We start from the raw sequence: 25,511 nt of genomic DNA on the forward strand, positions 1-25,511 counted from the left end.
AGAAAATACTACTGTACAGTTCAATATTCTATTCAAACATAATCATAAACAAGTTACAATATTCACATAGTTACACCACATCATACAGTTTTGCATATAGTTACCCTTTACGTTCCTGCAATTCTCTACAAATATTACTTTATTCTATGATTACAGTATTATTAAAATATTACAACCATCCATTGAAATAATTATTATAATGCCACACTAACATGACTAAAAACAAAGTATTTAGTGATGAATATTTTAAGAATCCTGTTTCTTTCTTTAAGGATAAAAGGTACCACATTGTAGAAGAGCTGTACAGAAATGAACAAGAATATGTTGATGCTTTGTCTACACTGAAGGATGTAAGTGTTTTCCTTGCTTGACCCAAGGACAATTTTTTTCAATCATTATCTTTAAACTCCAATTCTTCAATGGGGACACAAAGGATGTGATAATTTGGGAAGCTGTTCTTTTAAAGCTAATCTTGATGAAGGTCTGGTGTCTATCCTTCATCTATAAACTGTTTCATAAAACTTCTGCATGTTCTCCCTGAAACCACCAATCCAAGTTGTCTAGATTATAGTTTGTTCATTTTATTTTTGACCATCAATAAACATTGCCACTATGGACATGATGGATAAAAAACTAAAATTCAAGTAACGATAAGTGTCTAATGCACTTATTTTGAAAACCATATTAGGTACAGAAAATATGGGGCAAAAATGTACGAAATGTCAAGATCTATATCAACCAAAATTATTAAATGCTTCATTATAAAAATTTAAAAGAGATTTTGTGCAACAAAAAGGGGTTTACCCTCGTCCATTCATCCTTCTTTCAGTATGTCTGTTAGTCCCTTATATTGTACATGGTTTATTCTCTATATCCTCCTACAGATTTCCAAATAGAACTTTTATAATATGCAGATTTCTTGTACATATACACAAGCTAATTTTGTTAAATATTTTACAACTAGGTTCAGTCTGGTTCACTTGAGTTGTCTTTCTTACATTGCATCATTAAAATTATCTTTCAATGACCTTAAGTGACTTATATTTGTGGTGATTGTGCTGTAAAACACACAATTTGATATAATGTTTTTTTCTCATTGTAGAAATACATGTTGCCGCTGAAGTTATCTAGTAATGTAGATGATAATATTGTAGACAATATATTCTATATGGTTCCTGAAATATTGATGCATCACACTGTATACAAGAATGCTTTAGACAAAGTCTGGAGAACCTGGGATACAAAGTCAAGCACAGTTGGAAATGTTATTATTTCAACAGTAAGTGTGTAGGTTCAATCTCAGTGCATATTTTAGTGTTCATTTTACATGTAGGAAGGGAAAGGCTAGAATCTTTTTCTACTCAATGTTCTCCCAAGGTGCCAAACTCTCTATGTTTTTACCATAATGATATCTGTTTTGGCTTCAATGGTATATCTTTGGCTTGATAATTTGATCATGTTCATACCTGGTATACAGATGCCTTATGTTCTTAAAGGGGCATTAGCTACGATATATAAAAGAAATTAAAATATAATTTTTTTTTGTTCAATCATTGATGAAAGTGAAATAATAATTCGCTTGTAACAGCCAGTTTGGTTCAGTTTTGTCAAATTAAGCAAAGAAATCGCTAAATAATTCGATCTCATTGAATCCGTATTCATGTGAACTTTGATTGATCCCTATAGCTAGAGATGGGCTACGCATGATCTAGGCGTGTTCAGTTATTAAATGGAAAAGAATGTAAACATTGAAAGTGAAACAAGAGTAAACCATTTGGTTGACTGGTTCGATCTAGAAAAACTCATTCTTATACAGGTAATAATGATTATTAACATATTTTTTTAACCTATAATATGAAATCAAACAGACCTAGAAAAATCTAATTGCACGTGTTCGCAATCTATTTATATCTATGTTTATGTTTGTATCAGGTTATATGACCGTCAACAGTCTTTGGAGGTAACCTTGATGGTTAATTAGATAGTAACTAGACTAAAATACACACGAAATGCTGACATATACTATCGAGTCTATACATCGTAAATTGTTTATTTTAGACTTTTTATAATTTGGATATGCGTTTCAGTATGTTATAAGTCGAATATAAGAATTTGAGTCAAATCAGTGAACATGAATTTCATACCTGTCAACCTCTGAAACTGAAAATGCATTGAAGAAGAAAATGACAGGTCATAACGTGTACGAACTTTTTCGGTCCAATTTTAGTATTGAGAGTTTTTTTTTTTATATATATAATATAACATACACATGTACCACTAAGTTTCCTAAAATAATCACTTTTGTATTTGTTAAGTATATAAATATGTATCATTAATTAAATATCTTTCTAAAGCAATGCCCTTTTATTGTTTTATTCACACTAGTTTACTTCTTTTTATTAATGAATGTCATAAACCCCAGCTAATCAATTATAGCTAATGTGCTCCTATACATAGGAGGAAGATAAATAGAAAGTAGTAAGTTTGTTTCCTTTCAGTGTAATATCTAGAGCATATGGATTTGATTTAAAGCTTTTACATTTAAGTGATAGCAAAATTATTCTCTCCAACAGAAATATATTAAAAAGTTCAAATTGTTTTAAAATGATTTTTACAGGATATTTGATATTTGCAAACGGCAAATCTTTTAATCAGGACATAGAATTGTATGTCAAGCTTGACTGGCTTCAACTTTCTGTGGTACAATTAACAAACAATCCTCCAATTGTTACTTTTCAGTCAAATGTAATGTTTTGATAGCTGTCATTGGCACGGTAAATAAGCAAATTTCAATTGTTTACCTTTTCAAAGGAAAAACGCAGAGAAAACCGAAAGTAAATTTGACTTCTAAATACCGGAAACAATCCCGGTAAGAAATACGGGTGAAAACAGGTCATTTATTGAAATCCCGGGTGATTTGAATACCTAGCGGGTATTTAAAAAATCCTGTGTGAAGGGGGAAATTCTTGGGTGTAACCCGCAGAATACGGGTCAGTTGACAGCTAATGCCCCAATAAGTTTCCATCTGTTATATGTCCATTGCCCTTGACCTCAATTCCATGGTTCAGCGACTACATAACAAAACTGTATAATCTAAGCATGGCTATACTACTACTGAATGTGAAATATTCTAAATTCCAATGTTTTATTGAAGTACATTGATTCAACATTTTAAAAAAAAATCAAATACAATTAATAAATTATGCATATAATGAAACACATTAACTGCTTTTTATGCCCCCGCTGTAGCGGATCCGGAGGGGGCATTAAGTGTTACACTTGTCCGTCCGCCACGAACATCCCAAAAATTGGTTTCCGTTCTCTAACTTTAGTTTGCCTCAACCAAATGTTATAAAACTTACACATAATGCTAATTACCACAAATAAACAGATCAAGTTCAAATTTGGTGGTGTCACTTTTACCGTTCATGAGTTATGCCCCTTTATAAACATAAAAATCGCTGAATATTTTCGTTTCGGTTCTCTAACTTTTGTTTGCCTCAACCAGATGTTAAGAAATTTATACACAATGCTTATAACCACAAAACACAGATCAAGTTTAAAATTGGGTGGAGTCACTTTTACCGTTCTTGAGTTATGACCTTTATAAATGGAAAAATTTCTAAATCTGTTGTTTCTGTTCTCTAACTTAAGGTTGCCTCAACCAAATGTAATGAAACTTCTACACAATGCTAATTACCACAAATAAACAGATCAAGTTCAAATTTGGTGGCGTCACTTTTACCGTTCATGAGTTATGCCCCTTTATAAACATAAAAATCGCTGAATATTTTCGTTTCGGTTCTCTAACTTTTGTTTGCCTCAACCAAATGTTAAGAAACTTATACACAATGCTTATAACCACAAAACACAGATCAAGTTTAAAATTGGGTTGAGTCACTTTTACCGTTCTTGAGTTATGACCTTTATAAATGGAAAAATTTCTAAATCTGTTGTTTCTGTTCTCTACCTTAAGGTTGCCTCAACCAAATGTTATGAAACTTCTACACAATGCTTATAATCACAAAATGGTCTTAACTATGTGAATCCTGCATCTGTATGTGGAAGTTGACTCCTGCATATTTACAAGCGATCTGTGTCCCATTGACACATTCTCCATTTATTTTTAGCATACTTCAATATTGAGGACAAATAGAGCATAAGAGACAATATGTTAGGCGAATCAAGAACATGGTGCTTTCAAATGATTTCAAAATTTGACTTGATTGAATTCTTTTTTATATTTTTCAGTTTTCCAAAAACACTGTTCTGGATTGTTACCTGTCATTTGTAGAGAACTTCAAGACTTCTGGTAAAGAAATAGAAAACATCATACAAAATAAATCATCGATACAAAGATTTATAGAGGTAAATGTACTTCTTGACTGTTTAAGAAAATATTTGTAATTCAATCCATTTATCTTTGACTTAAACAATAGAATTTGCCTCAACATTTGTGAAAAGCTGTTGGAATACTGTTTGAACCTGTGTGCATCAATACACTCAAACACTCTGGATAAGATTGCTTTATAATCTTGTGTAATGTTATTTAAGGCTTGTCTACCTACAAAAATTTTTTGGAGCATTTTGCATTTAAGATTTCTTATGTAAATATGATTTTCTGCCCACTTTGCTCAGAGTAGGTATTATATCTTTAAACTATTTGAAGTTACTAGGTCTTTTTCCACTGTTGGTTATAGATCTATCAACCAATGACTCGTAGTAAAAATACAAAAAAGTCAATGATGACTACAAGTCTACTAGTAAATACAGAAACTGCATGGTTAACTGTTCTCAAGCAATACGTGAAGAATGGTTGTAAACAAACCAGAAACAAGCCTAGCTCTGGTTACAAAAAGAGCTACAATGATAAAACATACAGTAGTATTTCAACAAAAATTGAATTCTTTGGGGTTCTTTGTTATGCTGAATCTAACCATGTATTTAGATTTTTGATTTTTGGCCTGGTATTCAAGTTGGTCTAAATCGGAATCCAAAATTTAGCTTTGTTTGATTTAAATAAAAATTGATTTTTTGGGGTTCTTTGATATACTGTATCAAGCTTGAATGTTGTGTCCATACTTGCCCCAACTGTTCAAGGTTCAACCTCTGCAGTTGTATCAAGCTGCACCCCGAGGAGCATTTTATTTGTTATTGTTCAAAAATTTCAGAGCTTGCATGTAGATTAAGTAGTTGATGTCTTTATTTTTCTTTTACAGCAATGTCACAGAGACAGTGGAAGTAAACTGACAATGAAGGATTTAATTGTTAGACCAGTGCAAAGAATCCCAAGATATGAATTACTCATTCAGGTTTGTGAAATTTAATTGTTAGACATGTACAAAGAATCCCAACATATGAATTACTCATTCAGGTTTAAATAGTACAATTGTTAGACCAGTGCAAAGAATCCCAACATATGAATTACTCATTCAGGTTTGAATAGTACAATTGTTAGACCCAGTGCAAAGAATCCCAAGATATGAATTACTCATTCAGATCAGTATCACTTTTACCTTTCTAGAGTTATGCCCCTTTACAAATGGGAAAAATTGCTGAATTTTTTGTTTCCGTTCTCTTACTTTAGTTTGCCTCAACCAAATATTATGAAACTTATACACAATGCTTATTACCACAAAACACAGATCAAGTTTGAATGTTGGTGGCGTCACTTTTACCGTTCTAGAGTAATGCCCCTTTACAAGTGGTAAAATTGCTGAATTTTTCGTTTCCATTCTCGAACTTTTAGTTTGCCTCAACCAAATGTTGTGAAACTTATTCACAATGCTGATTACCACAAAACACAGATCAAGTTTGAATTTTGGTGGCGTCACTTTCACCCTTCTAGAGTTGTGCCCCTTTACAAATGGAAAAATTGCTGAATTTTTTCGTTTCCGTTCTCTAACTTAAGTTTGCCTCAACCAAATGTTATGAAACTTATACACAATGCTTATTACCACAATACTCAGATCAAGTACAAATTTGGGTAGCTTCACTTTCACTGTTCTTGAGTTATGTCCCTTTATAATGTTATATGCAAGCGGGGGCATCATCTGTGTCCCCTTTTATATTTTCTTATAAAAGAATAACTAGCAAGTATTTTGAGGCCTCCAGAGGTATGAGTGCTGCCTTTTACCAGTGTTTCCAAAACGGTCATAATTTACAGACTTGTCTTCCTTTTCTTTCACTATGTAATAGAACTGGACCAGCACAATTTTCAAATGAATTCGAAAAAAAAATTTAGCTTTGCATTATCTTTTTGGCTGGACTATTTTCCTAACCACATGTTCACTTTTATGGTTAAGAAAATGATTTCAGCAGCAATTAATGTATAAACAAGCAACAAATTAATACCCTGTCATCAGAGCAATTATAGCAATTATGGTCTAATGCGCCAGACTTAAACGAACATAAATTATTTATGCAATAAAACTCAACACATGTATCAGAAATGAGCTCTCCTTGTGAGGGTAGCATACTTTTTATTAACCAATGTATAATATAAATCAAACAGTTCGTTTCAAAGTTCATTTTAAGCACATTACGGCTTAATCTCAGTCGTTATTAATTAGGTATATAAACAGTCATACAGGCTCGATCACAGTCAGCCAACCATTAATACATACAAATATACACCAATCTACTCGATCACAGTCAGCCAACCATTAATACATACAAATATACACCAATCTACTCGATCACAGTCAGCCAACCATTAATACATACAAATATACACCAATCTACTCGATCACAGTCAGCCAACCATTAATACATACAAATATACACCAATCTACTCGATCACAGTCAGCCAACCATTAATACATACAAATATACACCAATCTACTCGATCACAGTCAGCCAACCATTAATACATACAAATATACACCAATCTACAAAACAAGAAATACAACTTAAATAAATCATTATAAGTAAAACATTACTTTCCACATAAAAACAGTAGATGGTCTTGATGATGGTGGGGGGTGAGGGGGGGGGGGGGGGGCTTAATACAGGCAAGGCAGTAGTACGGCGTATGCTACTCAGCGTAAGGCAGAACTTCGAATAATAACATTATAAATTACATTTAATTTATATCAAACAGCAAGCACGAGAAACACAAGCCAAAATCATACGATACATAGAATACCTGTTTTGAATTCGCAATGCTACGAATTTCATCCAATGGAATACATTGTAAACATTACAGGTATTCTAAAAACATGTGTTGATGTAAACAAACACACGTGTTTTACCAAAACATATACATGTGCTTCCGTACTATTATTAAATATATTTATGTTCTAATTCGCCAGACTTAAACGAACATAAATTATTTATGCAATAAAACTCAACACATGTATCAGAAATGAGCTCTCCTTGTGAGGGTAGCATACTTTCGAAAGTAACAAAGAAAGAAAAGGGGGAGGGTCATATGCCAAGGTTTTTAGAAACTGTTAATTTTTCTGATATGTTTTCCTGAACATACCCATCTTTTGCAGTTTCAGATGCCCATCTCCCATGTTTCTTGAATAACCTGTCATTTATACCAGCAGAGGCTGCAGCCGTCGCACCACCTGCTCTCAAACTGTGTAAACCAAAATTAGATTTTTCTAGACCTAAAGATCCAAGAGCGTCTAACAACAACTCTCTAGCCCTTGTATAAGATAGAGGAGTAATTCCTCTTAAAACATAAGTGTTTGTTTTCTTACGAAAAGTTACTGCTCTAAAAATGAATTCGTTAGAATCGATTGCTATGTTAGCTTGTGATAAATATGTGTGTAACATAGATACCGGACATGTCATAGAACTAGTCTTCGAAATCAACACTCTACTACCTTCTCTGTGTTGGTCAGTCTTACTTTTTTCGATAAATAAAGACATATAAGTAGGATAAAACTGTAAATCGGATCTTTTCAAATTAACAAGTTCGGAAAATCTTAAAAATCCTGCATAACTTGTAAGACACATACAGGCGATTCTTCTATGATTTAAAGTACTGAATTTGTTACCGTATTTTTGTACAATCTGGTACAGAATTTCAGGTGTAATAGGCTCTTTCTTTTTTACAATGTAATGCCCGATTGACCTATGAACTCCTTCTTTAATAGATGTACATAAAAAAGAATTACAAGGATCGGCAAATCCAGCTAGTTTATGTGACCAACTAATTGCATAGTAAGCTCCTTCAACTATAGATGCGGATTTGTGTTTTTTACATAAATGAATCAGGTATAACGAAACATCATAGTCTGATGCTGGTAAAGAATTAAGATTAAATGAATTACACCATCTACAAAAATTGTTAAAGGCGTACTTGTACTTCTTCCGAGTGCTTTCAGCTCTAGAGTGAAGACAAAATTCTGGAAGACACTTTGCTAAATTTTGTAATGGCTGGTGTGGTGAAAGAATTTCTGATGACCACCTACAAACGCTGAAAATATCTGAAAAATGTAAAAATTCAAACAGATAGTAAATAAAAAAGTATATAATACATGACAAATGCGTTTAATATATAATCATTACTGACCTTGCTCCGTACTATAGCCTTGTCAGATTTCTAAAAAAGACCTCGCTATCATTTCTATAGCCTTGTAAACATGTGTCATGTCTATGTCACAGTAATACAAAAACAGTTATCTACATTGTTCTTAGCCTAACAGCTAAAATATCAGAATTAAAATTCTTAGAGCCAAAAATGGAATTCTTGTTGTTCCCTTGAAGAAATATGCGTTGTTCACTGGAAAATTCAATTACTTCCAATACATTATGACGAAATTCCATGTTTCTTCTAAATAATAAAGTCCAAAACGATGAAGACGGCCATTTTGGTACTATCAGGGTACCTTCGGCTTTACAGAGTACTAAATGATTTATACTTTTAGTAACTAAATCAATTGGAGGGACTATCCAATTATTTTCATTTTTCCAATTTTGTGTAAAAGCATCAATAGCTTCACTCCCGGGATTCCAAAATTTTGAATTAAATCGCTTCAATTTTGTATTAGCAAAATTGGCAAATCTATCAACAGTATAAGGACCCCATAAATTATCCATGAATTCAAAAAACTCCGGAGATGTTTGCCAGTCATCTATATCTATCATTTTAGACAAAAAATCAGCTCTACAATTTTCTGATCTGGGTACCCATATTGGATGTACAATGACTCCTTCCTTCGAACAAAATTTAAAAATGTCATATGCAAAACACTGTAAATGCATCTTGGTGCTACCTCTATTGATTATTTTTACACAGTTTTGATTATCGGTGTGCCATTTGACAGTACTGTTTTTTAAAACAGATTTAAATGAATACAAAGCTAATTGAATAGCCCTTAATTCTCGCCAGGTCGAACTCATGTTTTTCTCATATTCGCTCCATGTGGAATGAAAAACTTTTTCATTCAACTCTACAGTAAAAGCACCTGCGGCTACATTACTAGCATCTGAATACACCACTATGTTTGGTAAGGTGTCATTCACAAAATTCTTCTGATTAAGATTTGTCAAACTGTCTGACCAAAATCTCAACTCTGCTAATACACACTCAGTGTAAGCAATATTTAAATTACCATCCCATGATTTTCTGTTCTCAATTGCAAAATATAAATGCCTTGTCATTAGGCTTGTGACATTGCCCATAACTGGAGACATAGAAATAATTCTACCTGTGAATTGTGCTAACTGACGAGCACTTATAATGGGAAATTTATTCAAAATATTGTCAAGCGATTCTTTTGCATCATTTAATCTACGTTCAGACACTGCTAAACTAAAGCTTTTTGAATCCCATATTAATCCTAACCATTCCAAGCGTTGAACTGGATCAAAAACAGATTTTTGTTCATTTATCAAAAATCCAGCTAATTCCAATGAGGACTTTACGAATTCAGATATATTTTGACATTCTAAATACCCTTCTGACATATCTAAACCATCATCTAGATAAAGCACTATATCTACACCGTTTTCACGCCAGTATTTAACCACAGGTCGTAAACATTTTGTAAAAATGTAAGGCGCTGAACTCAAACCAAAAGCTAAAACTGAAAAGCAATAAAACTTTCCATTCCAAGAGAACCCTAAATATGTATGTTGCTCTTTGCAGATGTCTAAATGAAAATATCCAGATTTTAAATCAAATTTAATTAGGTATAGATCTTTTTTAAAAAATTGTTGAGCAACTTTCCAATCTTCGAATTTTATTTTATTTTTCAAAACGTATAAATTCAATTCAGATAGATCTAATATCAATCTCTTTTTCCCGGACTTTTGAATGGCAACACTTAATGGATTTACTACAAAAGGCTGTAATGGTACTTCGTGTACGCATCCGTTTTTCGAAAGTTCGAGAACAGCTTCGTTTACAAAATCAGTATTATCAACTGCAGATTTATTATTGCGGAATTTCATAGGAGATGGTAAACTCACAAAAGGAATCATATAACCTGATTTTATAGTATTAATTATAAATTTGCTTGCTCCAATGTGCTCCCAAAAAGCTACATTTTTAGATAAACTACTTTTGACGCCTTTGGCGAATTTGGAAAAATCAACTTTATCAAAATACTTAACATGTTCGAAAAGTATATTCATGTGCCCATGCAACAAATATTCATCTACTAAATTAAGAAACTTATCTTTTATCTTATGTTGCTGGGTTGTTCCTTGGTGTAAATTGCTTGCTGCTTCTATTGGGACAGTTTGTCCTCCAGTGTCCAAATTGGTGGCATTCATAACACATGTCATAGGAAGTCGCCTCTTGGCGACTGTTCCTCCGAAAGGGCGGCTGGTTGTACTGTTGAAGAGGCATATCTGCAGTATTAGTAGGAGGTCTGGAAACAGTAGCTGAAGGCTTAGCGTAAGGTTTAGTACGACTTTTCTTCTCCTTGATGGTTTTGAGAGCTCTGCTTTCAGCTTGTCAGAGTCTTTTCTCGTCATCTGAATCTGATGCTATTTCGTCACTCTCGTACTCGCGAACTGTGGTCCAACCAGCAGGAGATTTATTGGCTATTCTGATGAGCTTATTTCTTTTGTTCAACTTTAAGATAAGTCCAGAAATTAAATTTATAGAAACAAAATCTTCCTTCGAAAAACGTTTTTGCAGCTTATGTAGGTCAGCAAGGACTTCGGAATTGAAAGAAAATTGGATTTGATTACCTTCACTCTTTAGTTTCACGGACGCTTCCTTTTTCAACTTAGTGGCTAAGGAGTCGTTGCCCGACACTAACTCGTTCTTTAATGCAGATATTTTAGAATCGAAGTACGACGTAAACAGTTGAAAAGTGCTGTCACTTATTTGTTGCTGTGGCGCTGTTTGCTGGGTTGCTGTCGACGGTACTGTTATAGGCAAACTAGGAAATGCAGCTTCTCTGTTAAGAACGACAGGAGTTGTAGACTCGTGTAGTAGTAATTCGTCTTCGTCTTCGGAATGGTGGTCTGTCATGGTTAATACAGGCAAGGCAGTAGTACGGCGTATGCTACTCAGCGTAAGGCAGAACTTCGAATAATAACATTATAAATTACATTTAATTTATATCAAACAGCAAGCACGAGAAACACGAGCCAAAAACATACGATACATAGAATACCTGTTTTAAATTCGCAATGCGACGAATTTCATCCAATGGAATACATTGTAAACATTACAGGTATTCTAAAAACATGTGTTGATGTAAACAAACACACGTGTTTTACCAAAACATATACATGTGCTTCCGTACTATTATTAAATATATATCTATTTGTTATATTGCTTTTCTGGCAGCTGATATTTACCTATCCACCTGACAAATCAGAATCAAACAATATTTTTGGATTTTGTTTTTTGTGTTTCAACTGTCTGGTTTGCAGCTAAATAATTTTAGCAATAGAGGAATGTATCTCCCTCATGCATAGCTCTGATTCATTTTCAGGATCTGGCTTTACTTTTGGACTTTTTTGGTTTTATTAGGAATTCAAATTTGTATTATGTTTTGGATTATCAAATATTTTGGCCTAGAACATCACTGCAGATTCTTTGAAATGTGCATCTGGTGCAGTAAAATTGGTACCTCTAATGTAATTAACTCATTAATATCATGACAATATGATCTTGACTTAGAAAATGAAGAGGGTTAATCTTATTCACAACTATTCTATGAGAGGAATTTGTAAAAGTGAAAATTCACTAGTTTTCCAATCCTAATAAAAATGTTTATGTTATTATTTTCAAAATGAATTATTGTTTACACTAACCACTTAGACTCCAGTTTGTGCACATGAACCAATAGGGCCATGGTTTCAAGGAAGAAATATTGACTTGTATGAAAGTTCTGGTTAACACACAGATATTTTGAGCTGTAACTTTTCAACCTTTACCCATTTTTGTCCCCCACGCAACGTGTTACGGGGGAACATAGAAACCCCAGGTGTCTTGTCTGTCTGTCTGGTCTTGTTAGTGCTCTCACATGTACAATTTTTACCAGATTTTTATAAACTTATATCCTTGGTTTATATCAGCAATATCTCAGACGAGTTCGAAAATCAGTGCCGATCAATTATTTTTATAAATTGGAAATATTAATTATATGGAATATTGCATCATTAGAGCTCTCATGTGTACAATTCTTGCCAATATTTTATGAAATTTCTATCAAAGGTTTATATCAGCAATGTCTTTGACACTTTTGAAAATAAGTGCTGATCAAATAGTTTTAACGAGTTATGCCCCTTGGAAATATTAATTATATTGGAAATCACATTGAATTTGCTCTGAAGCATTCATTTCTCTAAGATATTTATGAACAATTTTAAAGAACAAAAAAAGGTGTATTTTTTAGTTATTGCCCTTGTACCTTGGATAGATTAATATGTGCAATGCAGGGGATGTTGGAACTCTGTTCTTTTATTCACATAAAAAAATTGATCAGTTCAGAATCGAAAAAACTTAAACAGATTGATTGGGATATCTCATATCAGTAGTGAAGGATATACAATAATACATATTAGTTAAGTTATTCTTTTTGACAGAGATTAATAGAGAATACTCCATCTAGTCATCCTGATTATGATTTATTAAAAGAAGCTGACAGAGTTCTTCATAACTTTGCTATTAAACTTGGAACATTGGATGAGAATCGCCAGGAAGAAGATTGCCAAGACTCGCTGAAAAGATTAGAGCTTTTGCTACTAACTGATGTAAGATATTTATTGCAATATAATAGTTCGTGTATAATCCATATTGGTACATTGCCTGCACACTCTTTTTTGCCACTTGAACTCAGAGAAATGTTTGCCACTTGTTAAAAACCTCTAGTGTAATTTCAAATCATGTGTGATTGTTTGTGGTATTTCATGTAAAAAAACAGTTTTCCATCATCAAGTAGATGTTAAAAATGTTTGTAAATAATTCTAGAACACTTCATTAGGGTTAGAAGAAGCTAAAATCACATAAAAACAATTGGATAAGTTGTGTTTGTCATTAACAGGAAATAAGAAAAGAATTTGTAAATCACAAACAAATACAGTGAGAGTAGATGTTACAAAAGAATAGGAATTTGAAAGTAAAACAGTGCCCTTCTTTAGTAAAATTGTGTTAAATTTATTCAATACATTAATATTTTAAGGACCTTTATCTAAAACTAAATTAATGGAGTTTTTGGAAAGAAGTAAAGGCGCCCTCTACAATATCAATAACAAACATGGTGGAACGTAGACAAACATAGCAAAATAAGTTTTTCTCTTATGTTTTGCTTGCAGTATTAATTGCACCCCTGCCTGGAATTTTAGCTGTGGCGTAAAAGACTGTGGAAATACACGGTCGAATTTGGTATCATTTATGATTTGGTGAAAAAATCATAAAAATTCATGAAAATTACTTTGAAATTACAGTTCACCAAGACTTAGATCATCACATAGATCATCTCCCTGCTATATATAATGTTTGTTTTATGCATTACTCTATCAAATTTAAGCATTCAATAGATATGAATAATTATGTCATTCAAGTATCATCTGCAGAAAAGTTTTGCAAAAATAAACTTACGGATATTCTTTAATTTACTGTGAGGTTTCTGGTTAGTGATCCCTAAGGTATGTAAAGATTGAGGTTTCTGGTTAGTGAACCCTAGGGTATGTAAAGATTGAGGTTTCTGGTTAGTGATCCCTAAGGTATGTAAAGGTTGAGGTTTCTGGTTAGTGATCCCTTATAAGGTATGTAAAGATTGAGGTTTCTGGTTAGTGAACCCTAGGGTATGTAAAGGTTGAGGTTTCTGGTTAGTGAACCCTAGGGTATGTAAAGATTGAGGTTTCTGGTTAGTGAACCCTAGGGTATGTAAAGATTGAGGTTTCTGGTTAGTGATCCCTAAGGTATGTAAAGGTTGAGGTTTCTGGTTAGTGATCCCTAAGGTATGTAAAGATTGAGGTTTCTGGTTAGTGAACCCTAGGGTATGTAAAGATTGAGGTTTCTGGTTAGTGAACCCTAGGGTATGTAAAGATTGAGGTTTCTGGTTAGTGAACCCTAGGGTATGTAAAGATTGAGGTTTCTGGTTAGTGATCCCTAAGGTATGTAAAGGTTGAGGTTTCTGGTTAGTGAACCCTAGGGTATGTAAAGATTGAGGTTTCTGGTTAGTGATCCCTAAGGTATGTAAAGGTTGAGATTTCTGGTTAGTGATCCCTAACATGCCTAAGGTATGTAAAGATTGAGGTTTCTGGTTAGTGAACCCTAGGGTATGTAAAGATTGAGGTTTCTGGTTAGTGATCCCTAAGGTATGTAAAGATTGAGGTTTCTGGTTAGTGAACCCTAGGGTATGTAAAGATTGAGGTTTCTGGTTAGTGATCCCTAAGGTATGTAAAGGTTGAGGTTTCTGGTTAGTGAACCCTAGGGTATGTAAAGATTGAGGTTTCTGGTTAGTGATCCCTAAGGTATGTAAAGATTGAGGTTTCTGGTTAGTGATCCCTAAGGTATGTAAAGATTGAGGTTTCTGGTTAGTGAACCCTAGGGTATGTAAAGATTGAGGTTTCTGGTTAGTGATCCCTAAGGTATGTAAAGGTTGAGGTTTCTGGTTAGTGAACCCTAGGGTATGTAAAGATTGAGGTTTCTGGTTAGTGATCCCTAAGGTATGTAAAGGTTGAGGTTTCTGGTTAGTGATCCCTAAGGTATGTAAAGATTGAGGTTTCTGGTTAGTGAACCCTAGGGTATGTAAAGATTGAGGTTTCTGGTTAGTGATCCCTAAGGTATGTAAAGATTGAGGTTTCTGGTTAGTGAACCCTAGGGTATGTAAAGATTGAGGTTTCTGGTTAGTGATCCCTAAGGTATGTAAAGGTTGAGGTTTCTGGTTAGTGAACCCTAGGGTATGTAAAGATTGAGGTTTCTGCAACATCTGTTATTATTTAGTTCTCAACAAAATAACAAACAAAAAAAATTCATAACAACACAAACAACAGCAATTTAATTGATATTTTAAAGTTACTGATGTTATTTTGTATTGTAGCTTGTGTCTCCAGACAGGCAATACATCAGACATGATATGGTACAGATAATTGTAAGTATACAGCTACATTGACATTTCTTTTTATCATGCTTGTTTTTGAAGTATTCACTACAAAGGTAGAAAAACTATTTTTATGCCCCGCTGTAGCGAAGGGGGCATTAATTTTTACCTTTGTCCGTCTGTACGTCCCAAAATTGGTTTCTGTTCTCTGACTTTAGTTTGCCACAACCAAATTAAATGTTATGAAACTTATAAATAATGCTTATTACCACAAAACACAGATCAAATTTGAATTTTGGTGGAGCACTTTCACTGTTCTAGAGTTATGCCCCTTTACAAATGGAAAAATTGCTGAATTTTTCGTTTCTTTTCTCTCACTTTAAATTGCCTCAACCAAATGTTATGAATCTTATACACAATGCATAATTATTACCACAAAACACAGATCAAGTTTGAATGTTGGTGGATTCACTTTTACCATTCTAGAGCTATGCCCCTTTTCCAATGGAAAAATTGCTGAATTTTTCGTTTCCGTTCTCTAACTTTAGTTTGCCTCAACCAAATCTTATGAAACTTATGCACAATGTTTATTACCACAAAACACAGATCAAGTTACAATTTTGGTGGTGTCACTTGTACTGTTCTAGAGTTATGCCCCTTTACAAATGAAAAAAATGCTGATTTTTTTCGTTTCCATTCTCTTAAGTTTGCCTCAACCAAATGTTATGAAACTTGTACACAATGCATATTACCATAAAACTCAGATCAAGTACAAATTTGGGTAGCGTCACTTTTACCGTTCTTGAGTTATGGTCCTTTATAACATTATATGCAAGTGGGGGCATCATCTGTGTCCCATGGACACATTCCCCATTTATTTAATAAACAAATGAGCAATAGTGTTGAGGTAGTCATTTTGTGCCATTGAAAAGTCTCTAATGATGCTGCCAATTGACCAGTATCTAGTCTATATAAATTATATTTGTGAGTTAAAATTGTATCTGCTTCAGAAATGGCATTTCTCTCTCAGTTCTTTCATGATCAATTTTAATATCCCTTTAGGAATTTGATAATCTTTGAAAATGAAATGAGAAGATTATTTGATGTTTTATAGAGTATAATGATTTATGCAGATCAAACAAATTGTGGAACAAATGATATTTTGATGTAAGAACAGTTCTTTTACAGATTTTGTTTATTATTTACAGAGTAAAAAGGACCAAAGTTGCGTTTGGACATTTTCTGATTTAATTATAATCAGTAGTGTCAAAAGAAGAAGTGGCACTGTTCCGAGGAAAACAATTATACTGTAAGTTTCCACATTAATATGCAGGACACTTTTATATTAAAGTATATCAGTGACAGGATGGATTAAAGTAAATGTCAAAAGAAATGATCATGTTGATTTTTTTTCAGTTTTTGTCTCGCCTTGACGGAGTCAAAAAGCGAGACATAGGTATGCTGTTTCCGGCGACGGCGTCAACAATGTATTAGTTTGTGATTCATGGTGAACCACTAGTGGTAGGTCAATGATATTTGGTATGCAGTTGTATTAGCATTGGCACATCTCATTACCTTGGAGATTATTTGGCCCCGCCCCCCTCAGTCAAGGTCTATTGACTTTGAAACTTTTCATAGTTTACATGTATAAGTTTGTGATTAGGTCAATTTATGGGGAACCACTAGTGGTAGGTCAATGATATTTGGTATGCAGTTGTATAAGCATTGGCACATCTCATTACCATGGAGATTATTTGGCCCTGCCCCCCTCAGTCAAGGTCTATTGACTTTGAAACTTTTCATAGTTTACATGTATTAGTTTGTGATTAGGTCAATTTATGGGGAACCACTAGTGGTAGGTCAATAATATTTGGTATGCAGTTGTATAAGCATTGGCATATCTCATTTCCATGGAGATTATTTGGCTCCGCCCCCTTAGTCATGGTCTATAGACTTTGAAAATTTTGCTAAGTTAACATGTATTAGTTTGTGATTAGGTCAGTTCAAGGGGAACCATTAGTGGTAGGCCAATGTTAATTGGTGTTCAGTTGTATAAGCATTAGCACATCTCATTTCCATGGAGAATATTTGGCCCTGCCCCCTCAGTCATGGTCTATTTACTTTGAAACTTTTGCTTAGTTTACATGTATTAGTTTGTGATTAGATCAGTTTAAGATGAACTGCTAATGTTAAGTCAATGATATTTGGTATGCAAATTTATTGGCATTTGCAAGCATCGTTTCCATGGAGATTATATAGCCCCACCCCTGATCATGGTTCATTGACTTTTAAACTTTTACATAGTTTACAAGTTAATGTTTGTGTTTAGGTTTGTTTAAAGGGAACGACTTATAATAAGTCAATGGTATTTGGTATGTAGTTGTATTAGCATTGGCACATCTCATTCCATGGAGATTGTTTAGCCATGTACCTTCAGTCATGGTTCATTGACTTTGAATATTTGCATAACTTACATGTTAAAGTATTGCTATTTTAATTTCAACATTTGCATTATCAAAATTACAAAAAGGCGAGACATATCTCTGTGATAACAGTTTATTTTATATTGCAATCACCTATTATGTCCATTGAACAATGTCTTCACACTAATCTCAGTTAATACTAAAAACATTAACAAATTAACTGCTTGTTTGGTAAGCAGCTTGATTTAGACAAGCACTTTCCATTTTTAGCTCACCTGGTCCGAAGGGCCATGTGAACTTATGCCATCACTTAGCGTCTGTCGTTGTCTGTCGTCTTCTGTCTTGGTCCGTCGTCGTCGTCATAAACTATTTCAAGAATCTTCTCCTCTGAAACTACTGAGCCAAATACCTTCAAACTTTAACTGAATGTTCCTTAGGGTATCTAGTTTAAAAAGTGTATCTGAAGTTTTGATCCATCAACAAACATGGCTGCCATGGCTAAAAATAGAACATAGGGGACAAAAGCAGTTTCTGTCGAGCCTGCGACTTTTGTCGCAGAAAGCTCGACATAGGGATAGTGATCCGGCGGTGGCGGCGGCGGCGTTAGCTAACTTCTTAAAAGCTTTATATTTTAGAAGGTGGAAGGTCTGGATGCTTCATACTTTGTATATGGATACTTCATGTTACGAAGTTTCCGTCAGTCACATGTCCAATGTCCTTGACCTCATTTTCATGGTTCAGTGACTACTTGAAAAAAAAGTTAAGATTTTTTGTAATGTTAAATTCTCTCTTATTATAAGTAATAGGATAACTATATTTGGTATGTGCGTACCTTGCAAGGTCCTCATGCCTGTCAGACAGTTTTCACTTGACCTCAACCTCATTTCATGGATCAGTGAACAAGGTTAAGTTTTGGTGGTCAAGTCCATATCTCAGATACTATAAGCAATAGGTCTAGTATATTCGGTGTATAGAAGGACTGTAAGGTGTACATGTCCAACTGGCAGGTGTCATCTGACCTTGACCTCATTTTCATGGTTCAGTGGATACAGTTAAGTTTTTGTGTTTTGGTCTGTTTTTCTTATATTGTATGCAATAGGTCTACTATATTTGGTGTATGGAATGATTGTAAGGTGTACATGTCTAGCGGGCAGGTGTCATCTGACCTTGACCTCATTTTCATGGTTCAGTGGTCAAAGTGAAGTTTTTGAGTTTTGGTCTTTTTTTCTAATACTATATGCAATAGTTCAACTATATTTGGTGTATGGAAATATTTTATGATCTATTTGTCAGTCACGCAGGTTTTATTTGACCTTGACCTCATTTTCAAGGTTCATTGCTCAGTGTTAAGTTTTTGTGTTTTGGTCTGTTTTTCTTAAACTATAAGCAATAGGTCAACTATATTTGTTGTATGGAAGAATTGTTAGCTGTACATGCCTGCCTAGCATGGTTCATCTGACCTTCACCTCATTTTCATGGTTCATTGGTTAATGTTTAGTTTACTTGGTTAATGTTAAGTTTATGTGACAGTTGTAATAAAGCTTTATATTTAGGACTATCAACATAATATCAATGATTATTAAAGAAGGCGAGACATTTCAGCGTGTGCACTCTTGTTGGCTTATATCTCAAAAACTACAGCAGTTAGAGCAAAAGTGAAAGGGAGTTAAAGTGATAAATGGGTCATGATCTTTCTGTTATGAAATTTTCAGACAAGTTCGACAACCCATTGTTGGGTTACTGTTGGAAATAGTTTATTTTTATTAAATTTTACTGTTTTTGGTTATTTTCTTTAATATTATAATAGATAGAGAGAAAGTATAAATGGCAATACATTTCAGCTAAGTAAGATCTACAAATAAGTCAACATGATTAGAATAGTCAATTGACCCCTTGAGGAGTTATTGCCCTTAAAACGTTTTTTTTTTACATTTATTGTGAAAGTCTAATTACTTTTTAAAAAATCTTCTTCTCTGAAACTACTTGGCCAAATACTTAAAAACTTTGAATGTTCCTAATGTATCTAGTTTATAGATTGTATACAGGGATTTGATCCATTCAAAAACATGGGAGCAGTTTCTAAAAATAGAACATAGGGGTCAAATGAAGTTTTTGGCTTTCATCTCAAAAACTAAAGCAGTAAGAGCAAAACTGACATAGGTGAAAGTGTTAAATTTTGCCAAAAAAAAAGGGGGTGAATTTTTTTTTTTGGGGGGGGGGGCAATTTGCAATAGCATTGTGTATTGCACAAAAGCAAAAAAAAAAGGAGGGGGTAAATTTTTTTTTTGGGGGTTGGGGGTTGGGGGGAATTCGCAACAGCATAGTGAATTGCACAAAAGTAAAAAATTGAATATAAATTCAAATCATATAACTAATTCTAACTTCTTTGACTACAGTTATTCTGTGTCAGAAACCTATTATGTGTCAAACATTTAATTTCAATCCCAAATTCAGACCTGTATCAAGCACGAATATTGTGGCCATTTTTGCCCCAACTGTTCAGGGTTGGACCTCTGCAGTCGTATCCATCTGCGCTCAGCGAAGCAATTTATTGTTTAAAAAAATCTAATTCAATAATATACATATCATGTGATATATGCAACAACAGGAAGTATACCCCCTACCCACAGTTCTCATCAAGGTGCATACAGGTCCTGGTCGGTCTTTTTCTGTATGGACATGCCATATCATAAACCTGTGCATCCCACAGGACAAACCCTGGTTACACGAGTCCTATCATCATAGAAAGTATCCTTTAACTGTAAAAAAGAATCCCAAAACGTGATTCTTGCCAATATGTTAATACTGGAAATTGACTTCTGTTTAGTATTTAATGCTTTCATGTCTGTACTTTTGTTTGTGTGCTTCCAAAAATGGTGCCTGTAGTTTAAAATGAAAAGAGGTGAAGCTCATTTGAAATTGATGCAACAAGTACAAAATATAATTATGGATAAAATCAATTTCTAAAGGCACAAGTTATTTTATTTTCAAATTTGCAACAAGACAATAGAGAAAGCAGGCACTCTAAACAGATGATGTCACAAATGAAATATGCAGACTAACTTTTGATAATATTATTTTTTTTTTATTCAGGAAATCAACAACTGGACAGGATTTTGCAGAAAATATCAAACAGAAAGTATGGGTCAGGGTAGGCTTAGATGATGTTGAAGTTGTCAAAAGTAAGTATCTGGTCTTCAAAATTTATATGGTATATTATTATCTGAAAAATCCTTACTTATTGAATTCTAAAAAATGAATTTAGGTAAAAAAAATAAACAATTCATAAGTAATCAGTTGCTTTCAGAAGGTTTAAACATTAAGCATTGTTAATGGTAGGAATTCAATTTTGCATGGACTAATTAGACCCCAGGTGCTGTCGAAGAGGACATCTGCTGTTTGTAGAAAAAAAAATTCTGAAAAAATTATCTTAAAATATCGCTTAAAATGGGGAACAAAATAATCCCCTTTTAAATGTGGAAAAGAAGGATACAGTCATCTTGTCTTTCTTTCTTTTAACTTTTGTCTTCTGGTCTGAAACTAGTGAACCATTTTAACATGGCAAAATAATGTATGGATGGATTTTTCTATATTTCTTGTTTGGTTATTGTCTTGGGTGATTTTTAACCGGATTTTCGAAGGAAATATCGGTTATTAAAGTGATGATATACGGCGGGCGGCTGGGCGATTTGGCGGCTGCCAAACAGTGTCTGCACAATAACATGAAAAGCTTTAACAAATTTTTTTCAAATTTAAATATGTTGTTTCCTGGTACTTTATGAAGGTCTCTATTAATTTTCAAGATTTTAGTATATCTCCTTTGTGAGTTATCGCCATTTTTAATATCCAAAAGTAGAATTTTTAAATATTTTACTGTTGTTATTATGTTATGATTTGTCTTATCTCAGAATAAAATTTGGAGTGACAGATTTATTTGAAAATTATCTATTTCCTAAGTGGTAATCATACTAATGATTATAAGCTATATCATTAGACATTTTGAAGATTATTACATTATTAGCTCACCTGGCTCAAAGGGCCAAGTGAGCTTTTCTCATCACTTGGCGTCCGTCGTCGTCATTAACTTTTTACATTTTGAACTTCTTCTAGAGAACCACTGAATGGAATGAAACCAAACATGGCATGAATGTTCCTTATGAGGTGCTGACCAAGTGTTGTTACTTTGAAGCCGATCCATCATCCAAGATGGCCGCTAGCGGGGGACTTAGTTTAACATAGGACCCTATGGGAAATACATACAAATGTCTTCTTTTAGAGAACCAGTGAATGGAATGAAACCAAACATGGCATGAATGTTCCTTATGGGGTGCTGACTAAGTGTTGTTACTTTGCAGTCAGTCCATCTTCCAAGATGGCTGCCAGCAGGGGACTTAGTTTAACATAGGACCCTATGGGAAATACATACAAATGTCTTCTTTTAGAGAACCAGTGAATGGAATGAAACCAAACATGGCATGAATGTTCCTTATGGGGTGCTGACTAAGTGTTGTTACTTTGCAGTCAGTCCATCTTCCAAGATGGCTGCCAGCAGGGGACTTAGTTTAACATAGGACCCTATGGGAAATACATACAAATGTCTTCTTTTAGAGAACCACTGAATGGAATGAAACAAAACATGGCATTAATGCTCCTTATGAGGTGCTGACCAAGTGTTGTTACTTTGCAGTCGGTCCATCATCCAAGATGGCCGCTAGCGGGGGACTTAGTTTAACATAGGACCTTATGGGAAATACATACAAATGTCTTCTTTTAGAGAACCACTGAATTGAATGAAACCAAACATGGCATGAATGTTCCTTATGAGGTGCTGACCAAGTGTTGTTACTTAGCAATCAGTCCATCATCCAAGATGGCACCCAGGGGGGGGGGACTTAGTTTAACATAGGACCCTATGGGAAATACATACAAATGTCTTCTTTTAGAGTACCACTGAATGGAATGAAACCAAACTTTGCATGAATGTTCCTTATGAGGTGCTGACCAAGTGTTGCTACTTTGTTGCCGATTTACTGTTCAAGATGGCCACCAGGATATTTTATTAAATAACGGGACCAATATTAAACCAAATTTGGCCTCAATCATTATTTGGGTATCTGTTATGATTTTTATCTATCTTTACATGATTTCTAAAACCAAAGTAGAGTCAGGTGAGCGACACAGGCTCTTGAGAGCCTCTAGTTAATTATGTTAGAGTACTATGTTAAACAACCATAGTTCTGTTCAATTAGATATTATAAATATTTCAGCATATGATAATGATTTATTTTCATTATTAATTAGATCTTGGAAATATTTTAGCATATGATAATCATTGGAGTGACAGAATTATTTGAAAATTTTCTGTTTTCTGATAAGATCTGTAGGACTGTATATATACAGTTTGAAACTTACTAGTATTACTGTATAAATGAAGTTTGGAATTTACTGTTCATTATTAGACATTTTGTAGATAATTAAGTGTCCGTTAATCATATATATTCTTACCCCTACCCCCTTCAATTTGATAATGTGCTTTTATCTTGTAAACGGTTGAGATACCTACTACTAAACCATATATATTCTTGTATGGGACAATAAAACAAATCAAATGAAATATTGGGATAGTCCTCGGGTTCACAGCTACCCTCCTTTTTTTATGCCCCCGCCGTAGCGGTGGGGGCATTAAGTTTTACCCTTGTCCGTCTGTACGTACGTCCCAAAATTGGTTTCCGTTCTCTAACTTGAGTTTGCCTCAACCAAATGTTATGAAACTTATACACAATGCTTATTACCACAAAACACAGATCAAGTTTGAATTTTGGTGGCGTCCCTAAAACCGTTATAGAGTTATGCCCCTTTATAAATGAAAAAATTGCAATATATTTAGTTTCCGTTCTGTAACTTAAGTTTGCCTCAACCAAATGTTATGAAACTTATACACGATGCTTATTACTACAAAACACAGATCAAGTTTGAATTTTGGTGGTGTCACTTTAACCGTTCTAGAGTTATGCCCCTTTATAAATGGAAAAATTGCAAAATGTTTAGTTTCCGTTCTCTAACTTAAGTTTGCCTCAACCAAATGTTATGAAACTTATACACAATGCTTATTACCACAAAACACAGATCAAGTTTGAATTTTGGTAGCGTCACTTTAACCGTTCTAGAGTTATGCCACTTTATAAATGGAAAAGTTGCCAAATTTTTATTTTCTTCTAAATATCAAGTTATTTTTAAAATTGGAGTTATCTTCCTTTGTCCATGATTATAGTTGAATCAACTACAATCAATGCTTTATACAATGCAATGTTTAATTTTGACTTCCAGTGATAAAACACCGATCAAGTTGAATTTTGGTAGTGTCACTTTAACCATTATTGAGTTATGCCCCTTTATAAATCGAAAGATTGCAAAATTTTTAGTTTCCATTCTGCAACCTAAGTTTGCCCCAACCAAACATTATGAAACCTATACACAATATTAATTACCACAAAACTAAGATCAAGTACAAATTTTTTGTTTTTCCGTTTTCTTACTTTAGTTTGCCTCAACCAAATGTTATGAAACTTATACACAATGCTTATTACTACATAATACAGATTAAGTACGAAATTTGGTGGCGACACTTCTACCATTCTTGAGTTATGTCCCTTTACAAACATAGAAATTGCTGAATTTTTTAGTTTGTCTCAACCAAATGAAATAAAACTTATACACAACCGTTCTAGAGATATGCGTGTTTACAAATAGAAAAATTGCTGAATTTTTAGTTTCTGTTCTCTACTTAAGTTAGCCTCAACCAAATGTTATGAGACTTACACACAATGCTTATTACCACAAAATCAAGTTCAAATTTGGGTAGCGTCACTTTTACCGTTCTTTAGTTATGTCCCTTTATAACTATATGATATACAAGCGGGGGCATCATCTGTGTCCACATGTGGACACTATCCACATTTATTTTTTAAAACTTCTAAATGTGCAAGCTCCCCACCCTGAAACCATATATATTCTTGTATGTTACAAATTAAATGAAATAAAAGGTGAGTCCCCTGGGGTCACTCCCAGCATGTCTGTTTGAGAACTTGTAAACGGTCGAGATCCCCACCCCTAAACCATATATATTTTTGTATGGGACAATAAAAGAAATCAATGAAATATAGGGGAAGTCCATTGTGGTAACCCCCCCACCCCCTTCTGTTTGAAAACTTGTAAACGGTTGAGATCCCCACCCCTAAACCATATTTATTCTTGTATTTGACAATAAAACAAATCAAATAAAATTTAGAGGAAGTCCATGAGGGTAAACCCCACCCCCTTCTTTTTGAAAACTTGTAAGCAGTCAAGATCCCCACCCTGAAACCATTTTTCTTCTTGTATATTACAATAAAAAAAATTCGTAAGGGTTCCGCGGAACCCAGTGTCTCGCCTACTTTTGCTGTTAATCGCAGGCTCAACAAAAATGAGAAAAAAAAATAATAAAATTTTCCTCTCTATACTATCTTTTGATTGTAAGTAGCTTCTGTCCAAGTTTGGTAAAAATCCAGGATAATTTATGAATCTAATAAATGTTTTAAAAACTTAAACTGCAGAATGTATGTAATGTTGACTGGAAGAA

At 33.9% G+C, this 25,511-nt stretch overlaps 1 protein-coding gene and 1 pseudogene across 2 annotated transcripts in view; one reads left to right on the forward strand and one right to left on the reverse strand.

The window, feature by feature from the left end:
- The window catches only part of LOC127716468 (rho guanine nucleotide exchange factor 17-like), a 114,743-nt gene that overhangs the window by 9,752 nt on the left and 79,480 nt on the right, over positions 1 to 25,511 (forward strand). For both annotated transcript variants that reach the window (XM_052222689.1, XM_052222688.1), the window contains exons 3-10: positions 273 to 350; positions 1,103 to 1,279; positions 4,252 to 4,368; positions 5,220 to 5,312; positions 13,009 to 13,176; positions 15,471 to 15,521; positions 16,679 to 16,779; positions 20,987 to 21,075. In XM_052222689.1, the coding sequence (XP_052078649.1) occupies positions 273 to 350; positions 1,103 to 1,279; positions 4,252 to 4,368; positions 5,220 to 5,312; positions 13,009 to 13,176; positions 15,471 to 15,521; positions 16,679 to 16,779; positions 20,987 to 21,075 (874 nt within the window). The remainder of the gene's footprint in view (positions 1 to 272; positions 351 to 1,102; positions 1,280 to 4,251; positions 4,369 to 5,219; positions 5,313 to 13,008; positions 13,177 to 15,470; positions 15,522 to 16,678; positions 16,780 to 20,986; positions 21,076 to 25,511) is intronic.
- Positions 10,430 to 11,576, reverse strand: LOC127716499 (uncharacterized; annotated as a pseudogene).

This window comes from Mytilus californianus, unplaced genomic scaffold, assembly GCF_021869535.1.
Source record: "Mytilus californianus isolate M0D057914Y unplaced genomic scaffold, xbMytCali1.0.p SCAF_9, whole genome shotgun sequence".
Classification (NCBI taxonomy): Eukaryota; Metazoa; Mollusca; class Bivalvia; order Mytilida; family Mytilidae; genus Mytilus; species Mytilus californianus.